Source organism: Schistocerca serialis, chromosome 9 (genome assembly GCF_023864345.2).
Source record: "Schistocerca serialis cubense isolate TAMUIC-IGC-003099 chromosome 9, iqSchSeri2.2, whole genome shotgun sequence".
Taxonomy (NCBI): domain Eukaryota; kingdom Metazoa; phylum Arthropoda; class Insecta; order Orthoptera; family Acrididae; genus Schistocerca; species Schistocerca serialis.
Window position 1 is genome coordinate 266,777,072 of NC_064646.1, and position 25,023 is coordinate 266,802,094.

Here is a 25,023-nt window from a genome sequence, read left to right on the forward strand (position 1 = left end):
GTGCTGACTGGCATATAAATATATAAACAACTGAAAACTTGGCTAACAACTAAAACAGAAAAGAACCCCCCCCCCCCCCACACACACACACACACACACACACACACACACACACACACACACACACACACACACACACACGCGCGCGCGCGCGCGCGCGAGATAAATTTGCTATGGACCACTTAGTTATGAAGTGAGTTTACCATTTTGACACTATCCACAGCATAGGTGCCAACCTTGAGAAGTGGCAAATATGAAGGGATGGGAGGGGAGGTAAAAATTGTTGCAGATAGTAACTTTACCTTCTGTTATCATAATTTACTTTTTTAATTGCTTTATTCAGTTTTGAACTACACAGATGGTGAACATTACACTGTAAAACATTCAGGTAAAAATGCTACAAAAATATCAGTCCTCTTCACATGCGGATCAAATATTGATACATATCTGTTTGCCTGTGACATACCTTTAAAATAATGTAAATCTAATAAATTACTGAATTAAATTGCGTACAGAAAATTTTACTTGGCTAAAACTGTTTTTCATCTAACTGGTCAGACCAAGACAATATTAACAGAAAATTTAAAGAAAACATTGGCATCCTTAATTTATTTAATCTTTTTGGCAGAATAGTCAAAAACCCAGTATTCATTTACAAATTATTCCAAAATCTGTAGTTTTAAATGACAGTTACACCATACTGGATATTCTGATTTTCAGAAAAGTAATATTTCTAATAAGACCACGTGACAACAAGCAATCAATGCTTTTAAACATAACACACAATATTTTACACAGAATCAAACATCTTAAACATCTGTGATATCAGATCATCATACAAATTGTTTGCATCAAACAAAGTGCAAGAATAACAGCATGTACAGGAAGCTTTTCCTTCAGATTTAAAACTGATAAACATCTTACAATTTTGTTGAAACTGCTTTTACATCTACACCACTGACACTGCAATCTTATGTTTACATAAATCTCTCGTTTTAGAATACATAACTTCAAAAGTGTATGTGAAAAGTGAGCTCCATGCTGTTTTAATTTTCAGCAAATCAGGTGACACTTTCAGTCATTTCGTGTAAAATTCAAACAAATATTAAGTGTGAGAAACCACACTGCATGTATAAAATCAGCAAAGGACTCGGGCATTATATTCAGTCTTAAATGATGAATTGTATATTCTTACATAGCTGCAGTTCCAATGCCTATCACTGAGACTGGAGGACTAAGCAAATGGAACAACTATATAAAAGTGCTAAAGTAATATAACAAGATGTACATATAAAAATAGTAACAATACCATTCGTCATCCTTCGTATAGGAGGTATATCACATATTTCATTAGGTGCAGTCATAGGAAATTTAAAACTTGTACTTGAAGTTAACTTTCATCAAATACTGAATGTTTACTTGCCCAACATCATATACAATGTATCTGAAAAGTTGTTAAGGAAGAAAATAATAAACAGCAATTGCAATCTACTATACTACACAGGACTTACAAATGATAGGAGATAAATGGCTTTAAGTACTTTTTGGCATCAATGTGTTACAACGTTAATGTTTTTCAAGAATTTTCTTTCCTTCATATGCACTCTACATCTGGCACATGAGCTTCCCACCATTATTTGTAGCACTAACTGGTAAGGTGAATTTGGTATGGTCAAGTTTCTGGCACTATATATTACTATGGGGGTTTCAAAGAAATGGACAGACTAATGCGTATACAACCAATGTTCATATTCTGAAAAGACTGTATAATGAGTCACCCTGCTCTAACATCACATTTTTTTTATATAGAAATAACCAATACCATGTATACTATCGATTCTTGCATAGGTTGAAGTTATCTCAGCTGTTTCACTTAAAGAATTCATATGATTTTGTATACGATGTATATTTCAGGCTAAAATGTATAAAAAAGAAATTAATGTGTGACAATTGATAATACTAAGAATTAAAAATATTTTTTTAAAGTATTTGAAACTACAAAATTTGTGGCATACTTAATTCATATTATTAATTGCACAATCTAATGCTAATTAATAAATTCTAAATTGACTAACAAAATAATGACATACTTTAGTGAAGATTATTCTTTGGTAAAGAAAGTCTGTAAACTCTTTGGAATAATGTACTGCAGAATGTAGGTAGTGGTAAGCATGCCTCTGATGGAAGTAGACTTTACGTAAGTTTGTCACCAACAATGTAATTTTTTTAAATGTGGAAAACGTAAAAACGGTGTGATGTTCAAAGATGTGACAAAGAATAAAATTCAAGAACAATACAAGCAAATCATCTTCAGTTATTTAGTCATCACGAACCTACAAAATTGAAATTTCAGCTGCAAGAATGTACTAGACAAGACTTTGAGCCATAGACAACAACAACCAGAAAATGATGAGTAAAAAGTTATTTTTTTGTATATCTTACGCCTCTTGGAGCTTACAAAATTTGCGCAAAGGGAGAGAATTTTAATAGTGGTGTGTGGGAGGGTAAGATTACAACTGGCAAAATGGACATCAAAATGTAGGCAGCAGTCTTCTCAAGGTCCATTCATCTTTACATTAGGTTTCATACTTCGGTAAATCCTTCATCCTACCATTATTTCCATAACGCAACAGATTTTGCACCTATTCTGTCTTCACGACAAATCTATGGTTAAAATCATCAAAAGTTTTAAGCCTTTCAACTGCAATGAGATATTCACTATTCATCTTAAGTGTTTCCAAGTTACATGATTTGTCCAGTTGTGGCATCTTGCCATTTTTAACCCATTCATTGACTTCATTTCTAATACAAGTAAGTCCTCTGCATATATAGAATGGGAACAACTATCAAATATCTCTTCTTACAATGATAAATGCACTTGGACAACTGTGTCTCATCCCTGTAACTCTTCATATTTTAGTGAAAGCGTCTTCAGGAGGGCTACCCTCCTGTAATAATTTGTCAGGTAAGATGTTACTATTATCAACCAGCCCACTGGGTTTGTTTTTATTTGATAATGCAAGATCCAAGGACATCTCACAGGCAGTTAAGAATTTTAACTCTGCCATGTTTGTTTATACATGAACAAGCCTAATACAGCTAAGGTGTGCCAGGTACCTCAGATGGTCCTCACTAATTACTTTTTCTTCTTATAGCAATCCACAGCATCATCATGTTATCACAACGTTCAGGCTTTTTTTTTTTTTTTTGCAGAAGTTTGTACCATCTTCATTACTTCACCAGTTACACTGAGATTGCCATCCTACAAAAGACAACACTGCAGGGTGGTTACATGAGTTATGACCACAGATTATAACTGCAGAACACAGGTGACACTCACCAGCCCTCCACTCAAGCTCCCTGTGTCTGCCAAACAAACTCTGCCACCAAAGACAGAACTCATTGATATGCTCACCTTTTTAGCACCACCCTGGAGGCTCATACAATTTACTGACCACCATGAAAGCAGCAATCCATGGAACAATATGTGAGGGCAAGCACTTCAACACATAGAAATCACTTTAAAAGATATGTTTGAGAATTGACAGATATATTTGAGTACCCACAACACCCCACCCCCTCCCCCCGATAAACAACAGGTCACAATAACTGAACGAAAAATACTACAGAAAGGGATCTGAAGTAATGATGGTACCTGAAGAGCAATGACATCCTGATGACACCTTGAACTGGAAGAAACATATTACTGACCTGCTCAACCAATTAAGTTCAGCTACTTTTGCTCTTTGTATAATTGCTAGTCTTAGAAACAAACAGATCAACCTCCTGACATTGTTAAGAGGACAACAACTGCATTGAAAGTACTTAAGAAAACTGCTGTAACAATAAGGAAAGAACAGCACAGTGCAGATTGTGGCAAGAGTAGCACGACACGACTACATATGAGGTGCTTTCAAGTTCTAAGGCCTCTGATTTTTTTTCTCCGGACTGGAAAGAGATAGAAACATGCACATTGTTTTAAAATGAGGCCGCGTTCATTGTCAATATGTCCCAGAGATGGCAGCACCGTACAGCAGATGGAAATTTACCTCCAGCAGCGAGAAAGAGAACTGTTTCAAATACTTAAAATGGTGACGTTTTCCTTACTTGAACAGTGTGCAACCATTCGTTTTCTGGATTTGCGTGGTGTGAAACCAATTGAAATTAATCAACAGTTGAAGGAGACATGTGGTAATGGAGTTATGGATGTGTCGAAAGTGCGTTCGTGGGCGACAGTTTAATGAAGGCAGAACGTCGTGTGACAACAAACCGAAACAACCTCGGGCTCGCACGAGCCGGTCTGACGACATGATCGAGAAAGTGGAGAGAATTGTTTTGGGGGATCGCCAAATGACTGTTGAACAGATCGCCTCCAGTAACGCCAGTTTCATCGATTTCGGGTGAGTAGTTAATTAGAAAAAAAATCGGAGGCCTTAGAACTTGAATGCACCTCGTACAGCAGGAAACAGATGGCCAAGGAAGAAGCAAGCAGTGATGATATCGAGAAGGACTACTTGTTATCATATATACAGGCAGTCAAGACAGCCCATCCTAAGTAAACCCAGAATGAATAAATGTATGCAAGTGCAGTTTTCACCATGTTATGGTGGAAAATATGGTGAATCCCCTGACATTCACAAGAAATTTTTAACATTTATAGTCACCGAATTACGACACCAAGTGTTTTTTTCTAATGGAGCTATATACTTTTTTTGTGGCATTTGAAAGACGCTTCCACAAGAATTTCAATGACATAACATGTACGAGGTGTGTTCAAAAATACAGACCAGAAAAATTTGCGTTTTGTGAGAAATGTGAAATAGATGTGAATTCTGTATCATAATGAAAACACAGAATTACTTAATAGACACTGTTTCACAACTAATTGTATCCAGATGAGCTATTTATCAGAGATAGTTTGAAATGACTATTTTCTGTATACAATATCAAAAATGTAAGTCGTTACTGGCATTGTACATCATCTGGCAAAGCTCAATTTCGAAAGATAATGTGCGCAAGAACCTATTTGCAAAATAAAGTGTACGAATGCAACAATGTATCACTGTGCTCAATGATCTGGTGCAATGTCAACTGTAGAATGGTCTGTTGAAAATACACATTACTTAACTCAAGTTAGCACTCGGCCATGGGACCTATCATTCTATAAGAAAGAAACACTTATGTCTGTTTGTTAGCTAAAGCTTGAAAGATGGTATAATGTGGACAGTTTTAATGTGGCAAGTTAGGTGGCAGATGTTTTGAACTGTAGCTGCATCAAATATTGCTTGAGGTTGGGTCTGAACTGTGTCTGCTAACTTCAACAAGAAATTATGCAGTAGCCATCCCTGAATGCTTTGTGTTGCGTGTTGCTCATTGTTTTCTTTTCTTCTTTTGAAATAAGTGAAGTGACTAATCCTGGTCCATCACGGATTTTGATTACGACCCATACAACACTAGAAGAAATCAGCGATCCCTGTGACAGTGTCAGTTTTGCTGCAGGTTGCTGGCCAGATAAATGGAGGCAGGATTTGTTTCCCTGCAATGGTATTCATCTCTCTGGTTTTATTCGTCTCTGTTCATATAGCTCCATCCCCTTTTGTTTGCGGGAAAGATTTTTTATTTCTTGACGCAATGGAGATGCCCCTGGCAGACACACCATGTACACTATGCATGCATTCAAAAGTCAACTCATGGTTCGGTCAGAAATCAACATAGAATGTGTTCCAAATAATATGAGTAGTCGATACACCAATGTGCGCAGGATGATAGGTGCTCAGTGAAACAAGGTTTTTTCCTTCAAGAACATGAATTTGGCACCCCCTAAAATGCCACTTGCGGCAGATAGCCTGGTTTGGCCCTCCCGTAGATCCAGGCATGGTCAACATTGCTGTTCAGAACGTGCATATGCAAAGGTCTGGCCAACCAAAAAATTCAAGTCCAGCTACCAGCAATACTGTGTTGCAACATTTTATTAGGTCACCTCAAGAATCTGTGAAGCAGGGTGCACGTGAAAGTGGGGTTAAGTCAATCAAATGCATGACATATTCTGTAGGCTGCAAAGTGGAAAGTGTGCACTCTGTGATCATTGCACACCACAAACAAAGACAACCCAGATAAACAATGAGTACTGCAAATGGTCTGAAGCCACGCTACACGAGGATGAATAGTTTGCATAGATAGTTATCTGGACCAATGGGGCGCACTTCAAACTGAACATCACTGTAAACCATCACAACTGCGAGTACTGAGCTTCTGAAAATCCTCACATTCACATAGACAAACGGGTTAATCTACCAGGTGTTAATGTGTGATGTGGTCTGTCATTGCTGGTTGTTTTTCAAGGAGTTCCTTGCATGGTGGGGGAGTGGCTATGTATGTAAAAAACAGTATTCTATTTGAATCCATAGATACATCACGGCACTGCACTGAACAGATATTTGAATCTTGTGCAGAGGCAGTTAAATTTAATGAAACTAAACTTCTAACTGTTGCTGTTTATAGGCCCCACAACTCTGACTTCAGAACATTTCTGCTCAAGCTACAGAGGGTTCTTGATTCACTTTATAGGAAGTACCAGAAATTAGTTATATGTGGTGACTTCAATATTAATTTTGCATATGATTGTGCAAGAAAAAGGATGTTGGTAGACCACAAAAATTCATATGATCTGATGCAGATTTTTTGTTTTCCTTCTTCACAACTAGGGTGGAAGGGAACAGTAGCACAGCCAATCCAACAGCATTAGAGTATTTTATACCTTGTCAAGGAATAAGAGTGGCAGGATGTTTATAGTGCTGATAACGTAGGTGATAAATATAATGCTTTCCTTAACACACTTCTCATGCTCTTCGAGAGTTGCTTCCCATTAGAACGTTCTGAAAGGGGTACTAGCAGAAATAGTCACAATCAAGCTACAGTAGTCCATTACAAACAGTATTGTAAGGTGCTTAAAAATGTTATTAGGAAGACAAAGAAAATGTGGTATGCAAATAGAATAGCTAATTCACAGGATAAAATTAAAACCATAAGGAAGTGTCTGGTCAGCAGCAAGAGGTCGACGATATGAAGTCAATTCTAATAAAAATATTTCTGTTACTTATAAATCAGATATAAGTACAGTATTTAACAATCATTATCTGAGCACTGCTGGTGATTTAATAAAACTTTAGTATCTACAGGGAATCATATAACTTCTTTGTCAAATGCCTTTCCAAGGCTGATGTCTGAAATACTCTTCTGTGATGCATACAAGGGGAATATTGAGTAAATAACTAAATCACTGAAGACTCTCATAGATATGATGGAGTGCCTAGCAGAACATTAAAGTACTGTGCTGCACATGTTAGCCCTGTATTTATCCATATTTGTAATTTTTCCTTTAGCTACGGTCAGTTTCCTGAATGATTAAAGTACTCAGTAGTAAAGCCACTTTACAATAAGGGAGACAGGGATAATGTAGATAATTTTAGACCTATTACTATACCATCAGTATTTGCTAAGGTTATTGAAAAGGCAGCGTATGTAAAGATAATTGATCATTTGGTATTGCACGATTTGCTATCAAATGTACATTTCGGCTTTAGAAGTCTTTCAACAACTGAAAATGCTATATTCTCTTTTCTCTGTGAGGTACTGGAAGGGGTGAACAAAATGTTTTGAATGCTATGCATATTTTTTGATTTAACTAAGGTGTTCGAGTGTGTTGATCACAAAATATTGCTCCAGAAGATGGACCATTACGGAATATGGGGAGTAGCTCACAATTGGTTCATCTCTTACTTTAGCAACAGACAGCAAAATGTCATTATTCACAATGTTGAGAATGGCTGTGGTGTGGGGTCTGAGTGGGGTACAGTCAAGCAGGGGGTGCCCCAGGGATCAATGTTGGGGCCACTCCTGTTCCTTATTTATATAAATGATATGCCTCTAATATTATGGGTAACTAAAGTATTTCTGTTTGGTGATGACACTAGCTTGGTAGTAAAGGATGTTATGTGCAACATTGGCTCAGTTTTGAATAGTGCAGTTCATGACCTGAGTTCATGGCTTGTAGAAAATAAACTAATGCTAAATCACAGTAGGACTCAGTTTTTACAATTCAACAAAACCTGCATTTGGATCCGACTTCCTTAACTCTTGTGCAGAAAAGTGTGCAGTATACTGCTGCATCCATTTTCAATAAGCTACCACTCTAATTCAAAAATCTTAGCAGTAATCCATGCCCTTTGAAATTGAAAATGACCCTCATGAGTCACTTTCTATTCCATCAAGGAGTTCCTTGAAAAATTAAGCTGATTCTTGTTATATTGTTAATTGATTTTACTTAAAATTATGGACTGACTTTTTTCAGACTAGTGAACATTTTATTATATCTGTTATTACTTTTATGTCGTAATTACATGTACTGACATGTTCCATGACTTTGGAGATTTGCTCCTCAATTTGGTCCTACAAAACTTTTCGTGTAAATAAATAAATAAAATTGCACAGTTTACCATAACTGTGCATCTTGATATGCTGCAAACTCTGATCTTACCTGCCGTCCGAGAGGTGTCTGGAAATGAAAGATTTTACCCACAACAAGATGGCGCTCCGTCTCACAACCACACATAAGTCAGAGCCTACTTGGATGAAAATCTACTTGGATGACGGAAAGGTTGAAGAGGAGCTGCTGAGTACTCACCACGGTCCCCAGGCCCTGCAAATATCTTCACTTCTAGCTACGGTGGATTTTGAAAAATGAAGTTTATCACCAGAAGCCAGCAATGAACGAGCTATGATAAACCACTGAGGTGTCATGTGCAGCTACTGCACCGGCAACACTGACAGCCATATTTCAGTCAACAGTTCAGCGGAACAGATGTCATTCGGCTGTTAATGGAAGTCACTTTGAATGCACAAAATCTTCCTACCCTTGCTCCCCTACCTCCTGCCCCGTGCAAGAATTTTATTCCATTAATATTGACTATCAAAGAGTGTCTTACATTTTTCTGGACCCCCTGTATGACTATAAGAGCATGATTTATTCCCACTTGATAGTGTGTGTAAAACACTTATCTCTACAGTATTGTATGAAATACTTACCTCTGTAGCACAGAAGATGTACCTTGAGAAATACACAACAAGTAATTATTAAAGGATTAAAACCATTACATTGCAAAGGATACTCATTGTACAACAATGAAACATTCTTCCGAGCAGTTGGGACTCCCTTCCCAACAGGGACGATGACACCATCAGATCTTACGTGCACTTCTTTTGGATTTGGCTCAGTGCGCCCCAAACCCAATGTGCTGTGTTTGCCAGGAGGAAGTTTCTCTATATAATCAGCCTGCGTTCTTTCGTACCTATAAAGCATATGACCATTGGTATACTAGCATATGCTGAAAGTGAACAAGACGACAAATTTTGGATTCCACGTTGATTGTCATAATACAGTAGGACCGTAATACATTATAGGCTCTGAAAGTCAGGAAAAGTAACTTTTTCGTTAAAACACAAATACCTATTTTGAAGAAGCAAGAATAAGCAAAACGGGCTCTGTAACGTGCCAAATTCTGAGGTAGATGTTAGGGGCAAATCTGTCATCTCAATTCATTGCGGAAATAATTTACAGACCAATTTTGGAGTAAAAGAATTTTGTCACTGTAAAACGTTTGGTTATTTTTATAAGTAGGGACAGGAAAATTCTGCAAAAACAATAATGCATAAAATAATGCTACATTAGAAGTTTTCAGCAAATAACATGAAATCTGTGACTATAATATACTGTGAAATTTGCAATTTTGCAATGTATAAACATGTTGTAAAAATAAGTAAAGCAATTTATTAATATTCATAACTGATAGTTACTGAATATTGAAACTTTATTTTGGTTTCTAATCTCTTCACGGCTGTGTGCTTGGGTATGATCTTCAATTCACAATCCATTTTCTGCATGACAAACTTTGATTTGACGATATGAATAGCACCAAAAATTAGCACGAAAACACAATCAAATTTGGCAAAAAGTAACAACGAACTTGGCCATGAAATGAAATGATTTTTTCCTGTTCCTATCAATAGACTGTGCTCCTATTGTAGAAAAGAGCAAGGGGTGGAAATGACACCGCTAATTTGGTGGTGATTACTGTTCTAGCCACGCAGCATCCTGAATGGCAAAGATTATATTAGAAGTGCAACTAAGTCATTACTTGACGTCATGACGGCTCACCAAGACAATTTGAAATTGTTGCAAGTGTTAATAACACAGTTTATTTAATCAGTTAGAGTACAATTAGTGACCCAATATTCTTGAATAGTGGTGTGGCCTAGAACACTTCACTGTGAAGAGTGTTATCTGACTATTGTGGGGACTGGCTGTATGCAGCTTGCATAGTTACAATTCACTTGCATTTTATAATAGAGGCTTGCACTATTCTTTGCATCAGTGGAAGTCTTGAAATTTAGTATAGCACAACTAGCCCAAAATTCTGTAAAGATTCTCACCTAATTTCATTGCATATTTTTGCAGCATCAAGAAACCATTAAGATGAGCCACAAACAGTGCTATTAACTACTGAAGGGGGAAATCAAAGGTGAGTGTTCGAATTTATTGCAGGAAGTGTTAGTCAGGAACTGTCACCTGAAGAGGCTTAGACTTTTGCTTACTATTGTTAAATGTAGGGTGAAAGTGGCTGTGTCAACTTTTTCGTGGTTCTTTACAGTCTGAATAGTTCTTTTGAGGTGCGTGGACACTCAGGCAAGTCGCAATTGATTATCCTGGCACTTAAACAAGAAAATAATGTTTATAAGAAACAAAAACAAAGGTATCTCCCTTCAAAATTTTTCCCATATAAAACATTGAAAGGAAAGATTAAAATTAATATCACGATATATTTTGGATACACATGGAAGTAGTAGAAGGATGCTATTAAAAAGAGAAATATAGCAGGGTGTATGTACGTGCAAGGATAGGAAAAGAATTTCCTAGACTTGCCGGTTAAAAATACACTGTTTCTCAGGTGATTATACAATTTTCCCATGTTAAGTGACAACATACTTTCCCTCTGAGCTGCAAAATCTGTCAATCCTTTGACTGGTACAGTTTTTATACACTAGCACAGAACTTCCCAGACCTTTGGAAATGAAACCCAGCAAAATACTACACGTCCTGGAAAGATCTTTGATGTGCAAAAAACATGTATACAGCATATTTTAATGTTAGAAAAGTATAAATACGAATCCCTCCAAATCCCGCACAGTAGCTTCTGAAGCACTGAAATCTAGACTGCACTGCGTTTTTGTCTGCCAATCATAGCTCGTGTCAATCTCGGTGGTCAATGAGAACAGATGTTACAAGCAATGGACATACAATTAGTCAGCCATAGCAACATCACCATTAAGTAGTGCAAACACACAAACAGGAAATTAATATTCATGCAGTATAACTACAAGGAAAGCTAAGCTTTAAGATACATCAAACACTAAAGTGCAACTAAAATTTTAAATAATGGCGTAAATGGCTCGTCTTCTGGGCCCAAAATTTTTCTAGGTGGCTGGCCTCGATAAGTGAAGTTTTGAAAGAGAGAAAAGCTCCGAGATTTAAGAAAATCATCGCACATTCTCACGCTCAACATCATTCATACTGCATAAAATGAAAAAGTTATATTTCTCAAACCACCATTCGCAATATTTTTCCGCAACCTACTAGAAATGAAAACTGTCGTGATTTCAAACTACATCTACATCTACATTTATACTCCGCAAGCCACCCAACGGTGTGTGGCGGAAGGCACTTTACGTGCCACTCATTACCTCCCTTTTCTGTTCCAGTCGCGTATGGTTCGCGGGAAGAACGACTGTCTGAAAGCCTCCATGCGCGCTCGAATTTCTCTAATTTTACATTCGTGATCTCCTCGGGAGGTATAAGTAGGGGGAAGCAATATATTTGATACCTCATCCAGAAACGCACCCTCTCGAAACCTGGCGAGCAAGCTACACCGCAATGCAGAGCGCCTCTCTTGCAGAGTCTGCCACCTGAGTTTGCTAAACATCTCCGTAACGCTATAACGGTTACCAAATAACCCTGTGACGAAACGCGCCGCTCTTCTTTGGATCTTCTCTATCTCCTCCGTCAACCCGATCTGGTACGGATCCCACAGTGATGAGCAATGCTCAAGTATAGGTCGAACGAGTGTTTTGTAACCCACCTCCTTTGTTCATGGACTACATTTTCTAAGGACTCTACCAATGAATCTCAACCTGGTACCCGCCTTACCAACAATTAATTTTATATGATCATTCCACTTCAAATCGTTCTGCACGCATACTCCCAGATATTTTACAGAAGTAACTGCTACCAGTGTTTGTTCCGCTATCATATAATCATACAAAAATGATCCTTCTTTCTGTGTATTCACGATACATTACATTTGTCTATGTTAAGGGTCAGTTGCCACTCCCTGCACCAAGTGCCTATCCGCTGCAGATCTTCCTGCATTTCGCTACAATTTTCTAATGCTGCAACTTCTCTGTATAATACAGCATCATCCGCAAAAAGCCGCATGGAACTTCCGACACTATCTACTAGGTCATTTATATACACTGTGAAAAGCAATGGTCCCATAACACTCCCCTGTGGCACACCAGAGGTTACTTTAACGCCTGTAGACGTCTTTCCATTGATAACAACATGCTGTGTTCTGTTTGCTAAAAACTCTTCAATGCAGCCACACAGCTGGTCTGATATTTCGTAGGCTCTTACTTTGTTCATCAGGCGACAGTGTGGAACTGTATCTAACGTCTTCCAGAAGTCAAGGAAAATAGCATCTACCTGGGAGCCTGTATCTAATATTTTCTGGGTCTTATGAACAAATAAAGCGAGTTGGGTCTCTCACGATCGCTGTTTCCGGAATCCATGTTGATTCCTACAGAGTATATTCTGGGTTTCCAAAAACGACATGATACGCGAGCAAAAAACATGTTCTAAAATTCTACGACAGATCGACGTCAGAGATATTGGTCTATAGTTTTGCGCATCTGCTCGACGACTCTTCTTGAAGACTGGGACTACCTGTGCCCTTTTCCAATCATTTGGAACCTTCTGTTCCTCTAGAGACTTGCGGTACATGGCTGTTAGAAGGGGGTAAGTTCTTTCGCGTACTCTGGGTAGAATCGAATTGGTATCCCATCAGGTCCAGTGGACTTTCCTCTGTTGAGTGATTCCAGTTGCTTTTCTATTCCTTGGACACTTAATTCGATGTCAGCCATTTTCTTGTTTGTGCGAGGATTTAGAGAAGGAACTGCAGTGCGGTCTTCCTCTGTGAAACAGCTTTGGAGAAAGGCGTTTAGTATTGCAGCTTTACTCGTGTCATCCTCTGTTTCAATGCCATTATCATCCCGGAGTGTCTGGATATGCTGTTTCGAGCCACTTACTGATTTAACGTAAGACCAGAACTTCCTAGGATTTTCTGTCAAGTCGGTACATAGAATTTTGCTTTCGAATTCACTGAACGCTTCACGCATAGCCCTCCTTACACTAACTTTGACATCGTTTAGCTTCTGTTTGTCTGAGAGGTTTTGGCTGCGTTTAAACTTGCAGTGAAGCTCTCTTTGCTTTCGCAGTAGTTTCCTAACTTTGTTGTTGAACCACGGTGGGTTTTTCCTGTCCCTCACAGTTTTACTCAGCACGTACCTGTCTAAAATGCATTTTACGATTGCCTTGAACTTTTTCCATAAACACTCAACATTGTCAGTGTCGGAACAGAAATTTTCGTTTTGATCGGTTAGGTAGTCTGAAATCTGCCTTCTATTACTCTTGCTAAACAGATAAACCTTCCTCCCTTTTTTTATAATCCTATGTACTTCCATATTCAGGGATGCTGCAACAGCCTTATGATCACTGATTCCCTGTTCTGCGCTTACCGAGTCAAAAAGTTCGGCTCTGTTTGTTATCAGTAGGTCCAAGATGTTATCTCCATGAGTCGGTTCTCTGTTTAATTGCTCGAGGTAATTTTCGAATTGTGCACTCAGTATAATGTCACTCGATGCTCTGTCCCTACCACCCATCCTAAACATCTGAGTGTCCTAGTCTATATCTGGTAAATTGATATCTCCACCTAAGACTATAACATGCTGAGAAAATTTATGTGAAACGTATTCCAAATTTTCTCTCAGTTGTTCTGCCACTAATGCTGCTGAGTCGGGAGGTCGGTAAAAAGAGCCAATTATTAACCTAGCTCGGTTGTTGAGTGTAACCTCCACCCATAATAATTCACAGGAACTATCCACTTCTACTTCACAACAGGATAAACTACTACTAACGGCGACAAACACTCCACCACCAGTTGCGTGCAATCTATCCTTTCTAAACACCGTCTGAGCCTTTGTAAAAATTTCGGCAGAATTTATCTCTGGCTTCAGCCAGCTTTCTGTACCTATAATGATTTTAGCTTCGGTGCTTTCTATCAGCGCTTGAAGTTCTGGTACTTTACCAAAGCAGCTTCGACAGTTTACAGTTACAATACCGATTGCTGCTTGGCCTCCGCATGTCCTGATTTTGCCCCGCACCCTTTGAGGCTGCTGCCCTTTCTGTACTTGCCCGAGGCCATCTAACCTAAAAAACCGCCCAGTCCACGCCACACAACCCCTGCTACCCGTGTAGCCGCTTGCTGCGTGTAGTGGACTCCTGACCTACCCAGCGGAACCCGAAACCCCACCACCCTATGGCGCTAGTCGAGGAATCTGCAGCCCACACAGTCGCAGAACCGTCTCAGCCTCTGATTCAGACCCTCCACTCTGCTCTGTACCAAAGGTCCGCAGTCAGTCCTGTTGACGACGCTGCAGATGGTGAGCTCTGCTTTCATCCCATTAGCGAGACTGGCAGTCTTCATCAAATCAGATAGCCGCCGGAAGCCAGAGAGGATTTCCTCTGATCCACAGCGACACACATCATTGGTGCCGACATGAGCGACCACCTGCAGATGGGTGCACCCTGTACCCTTCATGGCATCCGGAAGGACCCTTTCCACATCTGGAATGACTCCCCCCGGTATGAACACGGAGTGCACATTAGTTTTCTTCCCCTCTCTTGCTGCCATATCCCTAAGGGGCCCCATTACGCACCCGACGTTGGAGCTCCCAACTACCAGTAAGCCCACCCTCTGCGACTGCCCGGATCTTGCAGACTGAGGGGCAATCTCTGGAACAGGACAAGCAGCCATGTCCGGCCGAAGATCAGTATCAGCCTAAGACAGAGCCTGAAACCAGTTCATCAGACAAACTGGAGAGGCCTTCCGTTCAGCCCTCCGGAATGTCTTTCGCCCCCTGCCACACCTTGAGACAACCTCCCACTCTACCACGGGTGAGGGGTCAGCTTCAATGCGGGCAGTATCCCGGGCAGCCACAGTCTTAGTCCGATCGGGGGATGCGTGGGACGAGCTGGCCGTCCCCGACAAACCCCCATCCGGACCCCCACAGTGATGCCCATTGGCAACAGCCTCAAGCTGTGTGACCGAAGCCAACACTGCCAGAAGCTGGGAGTGAAGGGATGCCAACTCAGTCTGCATCCGAACACAGCAGTTGCAGTCCCTATCCATGCTAAAAACTGTTGTGCAAAGAACGTCTGAACTAATCTACAGAGAGCACAAACAATTCGACACAAAATTTAAACGGTTATTAAAATACAAGATTGCCTATTAAATGCAGTAATGCTGCTACTTGCGCACTGCTAACACACTGCTCGGCGGCAGAAGGAGACTACGCGATTTTACACTATTCAGGTACTAAAACGCGATGCTACAACTCTCAAATACTATAATACGCCCAAAATTTATGAATTAAACAATGCAAATACCAAAAACACGGAAAGAAATTAAGAATTAAACTATGTAACAAATATGTGAGCTAAGAGTATACGACTTGCTGCTGCAGCTGCTTATCCAACGGCAGCAGGGAGCACACCAATCAAAAGCAGTTTGTTGCTACTTGAGTACTGTACAGTCTTCGTTCCAAAGCCTTTGACATTTTGCCCTTGGCAGATGTTTGTGTGAGCATTGTGTTTTGTTGTTGTAAATGGTACATTTTCTTTGCAAATTAAGTTTTTAATGGAATGAAAGATCAGCCAACCAGTTGCAAATAAAGGTTTATTACCTCCTGACCATGGTTTCGCAGCCATGTTTAAGGTTTTGAACTTAAGTTTTATTTTGATGTTCTCTTGTTTATGCTTTATTGCTGCAGTATTATTCTTCAGAAGCAGGTAAAATTAAATTCTTTGTTAGAGTATCAGTTCTTACCAGCTAAAATTACAAATATTTATATATTCATTAAAACATGAAAAATTCCCAGAATTCTAAAATATTAAGTTTTTCCCAGATGAGAAAATTCCCACATTTTCTCCGGATTTCCCAGTTGTCTCAGGGTGTATATAACCTGCATAATCAAACAATGGAAAATAAATCTCAGATGGAATGTAACAATATGACGACACACACACACACACACACACACACACACACTACAGCCTCTGGCAGCTGAAGCCACATAACAGTCGCATGTGAGAGTTACGCGTGCTTGTGCGTGCTTTTGTGTGTGTGTGTGTGTGTGTGTGTGTGTGTGTGTGTGTGTGTGTGTGTGTACTTTCGAAAGAGGCCTCACTGTGACAGTATTTTTGTTGAGACTATTTGCGACTCAGCACCTCCGCTACCTATCATCAAAGTAGGCTTACATGTGGAATAGTCTCAACAGCAGCTAATAACAAAGCCATAGTACTAATATCTACAGTGAGTACAATTGCAAAATACTGGTTAAGACTGTGCCACAGAGAAATAATTCTAAATCATATCAATGAAAAGATATCAGAAGGATGGTATAAAAGCAAGTACATGAGATACTATTATTGAAAGAAATATTATTTGCACAATTAAGTGGAATATCAATATGAACATAAATAATACATCGCTGACTGAGATAAAAATATTTATGCTTGCTTGTTGTTATCATTAATGAACAAGACACAGAGTAAAGATATCCAGTTTTGTGGCAACGGGAACAAGCAGAAAAATCAGTAACATTAAAATTTAGCAATCGCTTGGTGTTTTACATCTCATTTTTAAGTATCTTAATGCCTAGTCATTTGAGTGATATTCAGAACCAGTGATATAAAGGCTAATTTGCAATTCACGCAAAAGAGTTTCGATTGAATATCAATAATAAGATAACTCATTTCCTTTGTAGTTATTTAGGTGTCTAATAACAGACTGATGAGTATCTGTAAATGATAAAAACTATTTTAAGGAGAAGTAGTAGTGAACAAAGCATCTTTTTTTCCCAGTGGCCAGCAGGCCCACACATTGAAACGTAAGTCTGCAGATAGTACTATGGTACAATACTGAAATACAAATAGAGATCCACTATCTGAACTGATTCACAAACAGTACCTTTTTCTCTGTTTTTGACTTTGTGCACAACAGTACACTATCAGGATATATTCTTAGACATCATTACAGTGTGTGTTTCCCACTGACAGAAGTTAAAGTGAAGGGCATACCCTTCATGTATCATTATATATCGTACTTGCATTAAACAGTGGTAAATTAAATAAATTTATATCTTCTGAAGAATGATGTAAAATGATTGATCTCATGACAGAAAGAATGAAAGAATTAAATTTCAAAATCAACTGGTACCTGTAAATCCTCTCGTCACTAATGAACATTGTAGTCATGGTGTGCAACAGTCAGCCTCCATAGGTGAGGTCACTAATGCATGTCTTTGCAGTAGCGTCCTATTCTGAGGAATGTCTGTACAAATCCTGGCAGTGGAAAATTTTCACTGTCAGCATTTGTCTGGCAAGGGAAGGAGGTGTGGTAGTATAAAGTTCATCATCATCATCAATCTCTATGATAATGTTCTGGGTTAAATTCAAAACCTATTCACAGTACCTAGTGTCTCATGAAGTGAGAGGTTGTAACACTGCTGATTGTGAACAGTCTGTGGTATGGCAACATTACCGTATTTACTCTAATCAAAGCCGGATTTTTTTTTCCAGTTTTTGTAATCCAAAAAACTGCCAGCGGCTTAGAATCTAGTGCAAAGTAAGCGTAAATTCTGAAAAAATGCTGATAGGTGCCACCACAACAAACTCCTGCTGTCTAATATATGTAGCGCTGCACAGGCATGCTTTGCAGGCACAAAGATAAATACTGGCGCCAGTAAAAAAAAGTGGGAGACGAGCTTTTTTTTTCCGCCCTGAGTTTCAACCACTGCATTTTCATACATTATCCAATGAAGTAAAGACAAATTCCGTATTGTTCATCTTCGAATGTAATAGCATTTCAATGTACTACGAAAATCCGACTGGCAAGACTGTTTGGGATGTTTGCCAATATGGCCAACTCTACTTTCTGAATTTTTTCCTACCTGTAAGAAGAGATGGTCGCTAATAGGAACTTTTATGAATTGTGAATCACAGGCAGTATTCTCTTCACCATGAGAATAATACAAATATAAACATTTTGTCATGTATTCTTTCGTGTTTGCTACTATCTCATTTAAGTCCTATCTGCCTAATAATCTATGAAACTAGAGTGAGACAACATCAAATGCAGAAGAATATTCATATCATGTCATGTTTATATTCATATTATTCTTATGCCTGATAGTGATAAGGTCAGAAATGAAGCACGGCAATTGACTAGATTTTTAAATCTAAGATGACCAATTTCTGTGCAGAATGTAATGTACTAAAGAGGCGTCTGCAAGGATTTTCAAACGGAGAAAATTTTTTGCTAAACTCTCGTTCAGAACATCTTCTATCATACCCAGTCTATTTGGTTCTTGTGATCGTTAACAAAAAAAGCAACAGTGCAAGTAACAACAAATAGCAGTCTCTTGCCAGTGTTTCGCTAATGAGACAATTCCTCTCTCTTTAATTGTAAGCAGCGGTAGTGTGCACAGAAGCTAGCCAGGCGCGAGCGGCAACAGGCCGTAAACACTCATTATCAGAATGCAACAAACAATGCACGACACAGTACAGTAATGCATTTTCAACTTAGAGTGACGTAAACACCTATAACAAAGAGAACGGCACTTATCAGATCAAAGAAAAATAAGCAATCGATTCAAACCAGACGAAGCACGTGAAAAAGGAAGGGTACCCGTATAAATATGGACGGAGCGCCTGACACACAGCAATGGCTACCTGGTAAAGCTTAACTGCTAAGCTTACAACTCGAACCAAACTACTGTAGCTATATCGTCATTCATTCGACCTAAATTGTGTCTCATGTTACAATGGACCAACTCTGTTTAGATTTGGAGGTGCGGCCTAGAACTTTTTTCTCCCCTTGAATTTTGGGTCTCAAATTTCAGGTGCGGCTTAGATTCTGGAAATTTTTTTTCCCTTGATTTAGAGTCATTTTTCAGCTGCGGATTAGATTCGAGTAAATACGGTAGACTCCATGGCCCCCTTGGTGCTCTTCAAATGCCCTTGTTGCTTCTCAAAAGATTACGCTACACACCAGCACCAAGTTTCACCTTCCCCTTCATTTTATCCATAACAATACAAACCCAACACTATATTGTTCATGAACTCATCACAGTCATCCACACAACACAAAAATGTAACTGACATATCATAACAGTTCAGAGATAGGCAACAACAAGCCACCTCCATTAAGACTTCGTCAAGAGTGGCAATTCCTGCACTGCTCTCCTTTGCTCATTTCATCAGCATAGGACAAACTCTGACTTGCCCATCAACCCATTATCATAAAAAATAAGGTTCTTTAAGTAAGAAAAACAAAATGCAGCAATCTTGTAAGTAACAGGAACTGTTGAAGGAAGGAAGGATAATTAAGGTTAACATCCCATTGGCGACAAGGTTACTGGATGAGCAGAAACTCAAATTGGAGAAGGAAGCTGGCCCAGCCCTTTTCAGTGGAACCATTCCGCCAAGTGCTGTAAAGATTTAGGAAAGCCAATCTTGATGGCTGGACTGAGATTCAAACCACTGTCTGCTCAGATGCAGGTCCAGTGTTTTACCACCATGCCCACTAGGTCAGTAATTCGAAGAAAATACCGATGGTAATTTGATGATGATAAATTCAAACGAACTGTTACCAGGCCCTTTGCTTCAGATTTTTACTTATGCTTTTAGAACTTACTGCTGCAGAAGCTTCTGAGCCCACATTTTTTTTCTTGATTGGTCACACACACACACACACACACACACACACACACAAATCATCAAGGCTTTCTGAACTCTATAACTACAAGTGAACATCAGTATAAATGATCTTGGAAAGTTACTTACATATTTCCCAAGGCAACTTCACACAACAGCAACAAGCCAACAGGGTTTGTTTTTGACGTGCAGCAATAGTTTGCTGACTTAGATACCATGTCAGCAAAGTATACACCTTTCCCAAACATGTACCCAGTCACTGGAGCTTCAGGTGGGGCAATCCGCAAGCCCTGCCGATTAAAATTAAAACTGCTAGTGCAAGCAACTTTTTATTCTTTGCAGGAACAAGGCAAGAGGAAATTTAACTAACCTGTGATAAAATTCCAGCAAAGTTTGTGAGCCTTGAACCATGCCACAACAATTTTCGGTTTGGCAATTTCTTGAATGGAGCATACCTCTTCACTTCCTCATGCCGTTTCACTTTGAATACCTTTAGCATTAAATACAAATTACAAATGTCAATCATGAACAGGAGAAAAGGAAGAAAACATTATTCCTAACCAGTAACTTTCCACATATGCTCACACCAAAACATAAAATGCTACCACTCATAGAAATGTACTGCTCCTAAATATTATAGAACTCCTAATGAGTGTTCAGAAATTGGTCCCATTACAGTAACTAGACTCAATTATTCACATGGATGGAAATGGAACAGTAACTCTCCTAATTTCCTCTGGAGCTATGTCTGCCATATTTAATTTCTCACATTTTTAAATCTCTTCAACTCTTAGTAGTAGTTTATTTCCCCTTTTCTAAAGCTTATCTCTCTTCCTTGACTTTTGTAAACTTTACTGCTTAATTTTTGAACAGCCTTATTTTCACTAACACTTTCTACTTTACTCTTGGAAAGAAATCCACTTGTTCTGAAAGTTAACATTTGGATCACTTTTTGTCTGTGCTTTGGGCTGTTGTAACTACAAGAAAGTGTTTCAAACTATTCCTATGAAAAGTTCCACACTCAAACATAGCTAATTTTTCCTACAAGCAAGTTGAGGCACAATTCTTACATAATTAAATAAAATGCAGAAATTCTGTTTGTTGGAAATTTTAAAAATTTAAAATAAACCTCTCTTTAAATGTAGTTGTTTTAGTAAATCTAAGAAGTAATATTTGTGTTTCACTAACACTTATGTGTACAATTCTAGACTTGTTAAATATCACTTTGCTAAAAGAATTGTTCAAATGATCTATGGAACATACAGCTAACTAACCAACCTCCAAAATTTCAAGTTCATATTGCCTGTGAGTTTCAGCATGAGTATTTTCCACATATTTCTGCAATAGGCAGAACTCTTCACAGTTTCTATCAAGCACTTCTACATCAGCATGTAGCTGCTTGTAATAATTATCTACAGGATGAACATTTTCTTCAGCTGTTTTGTTTGCATTGCTTAGCATACTGTAGGCAATTTCAATTTCCATCAGACTGTCAAGAAGCTCAATTTTTTGCTGGAAAGTGGAAAAAATATAATAAACACCGAGTCTTAATCTGTTTAAAGGTTAAGTGTATGGCCACATATTCGTTTTATTCAAATCACTACTACTACCCACAATACATTAACAACTTGATATATTGGCAAAATGATTAGTTTTATTCTAGGCCTCACTGGTAAATTATACAGAAAAGGCAACAAACACTGGCACACCAAATCAAAACTTAATAATGAAAAGAACCTACTTTAATTTAAAAAACCGTTTAACGTAATGGAAGGCAAAGACTTGTGTAACAATTGTAAATACAACAGCACTGAAAAGAACATACTTTTATTACACATCATTTACACATGAGTTCAAAAAGTTCTAAGAAAAACCAGTTGCATGCCTGTGCAGTCAATGCTAAATTATATATTTTACTGATAAATTCGTTACTTTTGAATCCAATAAACAGAAACAGCATTTACTGGCAAAACACAACATTACTAAAGATATAGCTATAAAGGCAGAATATACATACCTTAATAACTTCTTCAGTTCTGATTATTGGAGGATTGTCAATACCAAAGTCATGTGGAATCAGGGTGTAGAAGCGATTCGACGCATCAATGAAGCGTGAATCTGAACCGCCCTTCTTCACTAATTCTTGTAGGTCATTCAGCACACTGTAGGCTGCTTGTATCTGCTTCTTGCTTAGCTTTCCCAGAGGCATTTTCTCCAAATCCAACTGAATGACACACAAGTTCAAATGAATGTACTGCTACATAAAAACTAAAGCCTTATTTCATCACATAAATGCTTTATAACACAAGCTAACACAAATGGACAGACACTCTGAAGTTGCCCAACCAAAGAACCTACATTATAACTAGTGTTTTACCGTGAATGCAAAACTACGTTTGTATACAATTAGTCAATACTCAAACCATTTCAAAATGAATGGTAGTCTATGCACTACATTTGTAAGTAAGAATGTGTGTGCACACAAACACATGAAAGAAAGAATTCCCTCACATTACTGCCCAGAAACCTGCATATTTACTATTAAATTCATCAGAATTATTAATTAAATGACATCTCACAACAGCAATGTAGTCATTAAGGCTCAACAATTACAAATTCCCTTTGGCGTCCTGATAACATCATGCTGACCTTCATACAACAGTATAAGCCACAAAGAATACAATGCAATGTTTATGGAGGAAGCAGAATTAATTTCTAACCAGGTTTCATGGTTAGATTTTATAATGCATAATGATTTCTCAGTGAAGTTTTACACTGCAAGTTTTGATCCTATAGTTTGGTAGTGGTTTCTGCAACCCCACTTAATTGGTAGGAGAAACTTTTATAGGCTACTGAGGAACACGGTAGCATCATCACCTTCAAATATGAGACATACTGTTATTAAGAGGTTAGCTACAGAGAGCAGAGACACATCTAAGAATGAAACTGCCATCGCCAAGGGAGAGGACTGTCTTATGTATCTTACTATAAGATGAGTGAATAATATATGTTTTTGTTCTTGTTGTGTTCTTCAGTCCAAGGACTGATTTGATGCAGCTCTCCATGCTACTCTATCCTGTGCCAGCCTCTTCATGTATGAATAACTACTGCAGCCTCCATTTTTCTGAATCTGCTTACTTTATTTATCCTGTGGTCTCTGTCTACAGTTTTACCCCCCTCCACACACTTCCCTCCAATAATAAATTTGTGATCCCCTGATGTCTCAGAATGTGTCCTATCAACTGATACCTCCTTCTAGTCAGGTTACGCCACAAATTTCTTTTCTCCCCAGTTCTGTTCAGTATCTCCTCATAAGTTCCACGATCTGCCCATCCAATCTTCAGCATCCTTATATAGTACATTTCAAAAGCGGCTTTTCTCCTTCTTGCCTAAACTGTTTACCATCCATTTTCACTTCCATACGTGGCTACACTCCAGACAAATACTTTCAGAAAAGACTTCCTAACACTTACATCTATATTCGATGTTAACAAATTTCTCTTCTTCAGGAATGCTTTTTCTGTCTTGTGAATGTAAGATACCTCTTTTCTTTTTAAAGTGGCTAATTAAAATAGCAAGATATTTTGTTGATGAAGGTATCCACCTAAAAATGTAAACATTATACCTATTCTACACTTATGCCCTCTTTTGCCAAAATTTTGATAGTACAAGGAGAAATAAAATAAACTAAGAGAAATGATTTACATTAATTTTTATCTTAACTCCCTTTTTTTCTTACTAAGCTTACTGCGGTATCACCACACCAACCTGAAAAATTGTTCATATCTTAAATTCAGGGTGTATATGCAGAGAGAGAGAGAGAGAGAGAGAGAGAGAGAGAGAGAGAAAATAAATAATTAAAAATCCCAAATTTTCACCAGTTATAAAAATAAAAAACATACTTTTTCCCCCGTGAAAATACACTACTTCCATGGTGAAAAATGCACTTTTTCCATAAGTGACAGTATACTTTCCCTCGGAGCTGTAAAAATATCAATCCTCTGAATGGTAAAGATTTTATACACGAGCGTAGAACTTCTCGGCATTTCAGGAAAAAGAGGCAACAACATCAACACTGCATAGTTTTGTATTTGTATTACAAAAGTATACATTTGAATAAAAACTTTAATGCTCACCAATGACATAGTGATTCTGTCAGAGACAGCAAAGGACTTGGAAGAGCAGTTGAACGCAATGGACAGTGTCATGAAAGGAGGGTATAAGATGAACATCAACAAAAGCAAAACGAGCACAATGGAACGTAGTCAAATTAAGTCGGGTGATGCTGAGGGAATTAGATTAGGAAATGACACAAAGTAATAAAGGAGTTTTGCTATTTGGGGAGCAAAATAACTGATGATGGTCGAAGTAGAGAGGATATAAAATGTAGACTGGCAATGGCAAGGAAAGCGTTTCTGAAGAAGAGAAATTTGTTAACATCGAGTATAGATTTTAATGTCTGGAAGTCGTTTCTGAAAGTATTTGTATGGAGCGTAGCCATGTAAGGAAGTGAAACATGGACGATAACTAGTTTGGACAAGAAGAGAATAGAAGCTTTCAACATGTGGTGCTACAGAAGAATGCTGAAGATTAAATGGGTAGATCATATAACTAATGTGGAGGTATTGAATAGGATTGGGGAGAAGAAAAGTTTGTGGCACAACTTGACTAGAGGAAGGGATCAGTTGGTAGGACATGTTCTGAGGCATCAAGGGATCACCAATTTAGTATCAGAGGGAAGTGTAGAGGGGAAAAATTGTAGAGGGAGACCAAGAGATGAATATACTAAACAGATTCAGAAGGATGTAGGTTGCAGTAGGTACTGGGAGATGATGAAGCTTGCACAGGATAGAGCAGCA

At 38.4% G+C, this 25,023-nt stretch overlaps 1 protein-coding gene across 1 annotated transcript in view; it reads right to left on the reverse strand.

Moving 5' to 3' along the window:
* Positions 1–303: 303 nt before the first annotated feature.
* The window catches only part of LOC126418845 (poly [ADP-ribose] polymerase), a 103,422-nt gene continuing 78,702 nt past the window's right edge, over positions 304–25,023 (reverse strand). Inside the window, exons 14-19 of the mRNA XM_050085832.1 lie at positions 22,182–22,388; positions 21,443–21,676; positions 20,535–20,654; positions 20,294–20,454; positions 9,168–9,347; positions 304–1,444 (exon numbers count right to left, since the gene is read on the reverse strand). Coding sequence (XP_049941789.1) covers positions 1,372–1,444; positions 9,168–9,347; positions 20,294–20,454; positions 20,535–20,654; positions 21,443–21,676; positions 22,182–22,388 — 975 coding nt within the window. The 3' untranslated portion in view covers positions 304–1,371. The remainder of the gene's footprint in view (positions 1,445–9,167; positions 9,348–20,293; positions 20,455–20,534; positions 20,655–21,442; positions 21,677–22,181; positions 22,389–25,023) is intronic.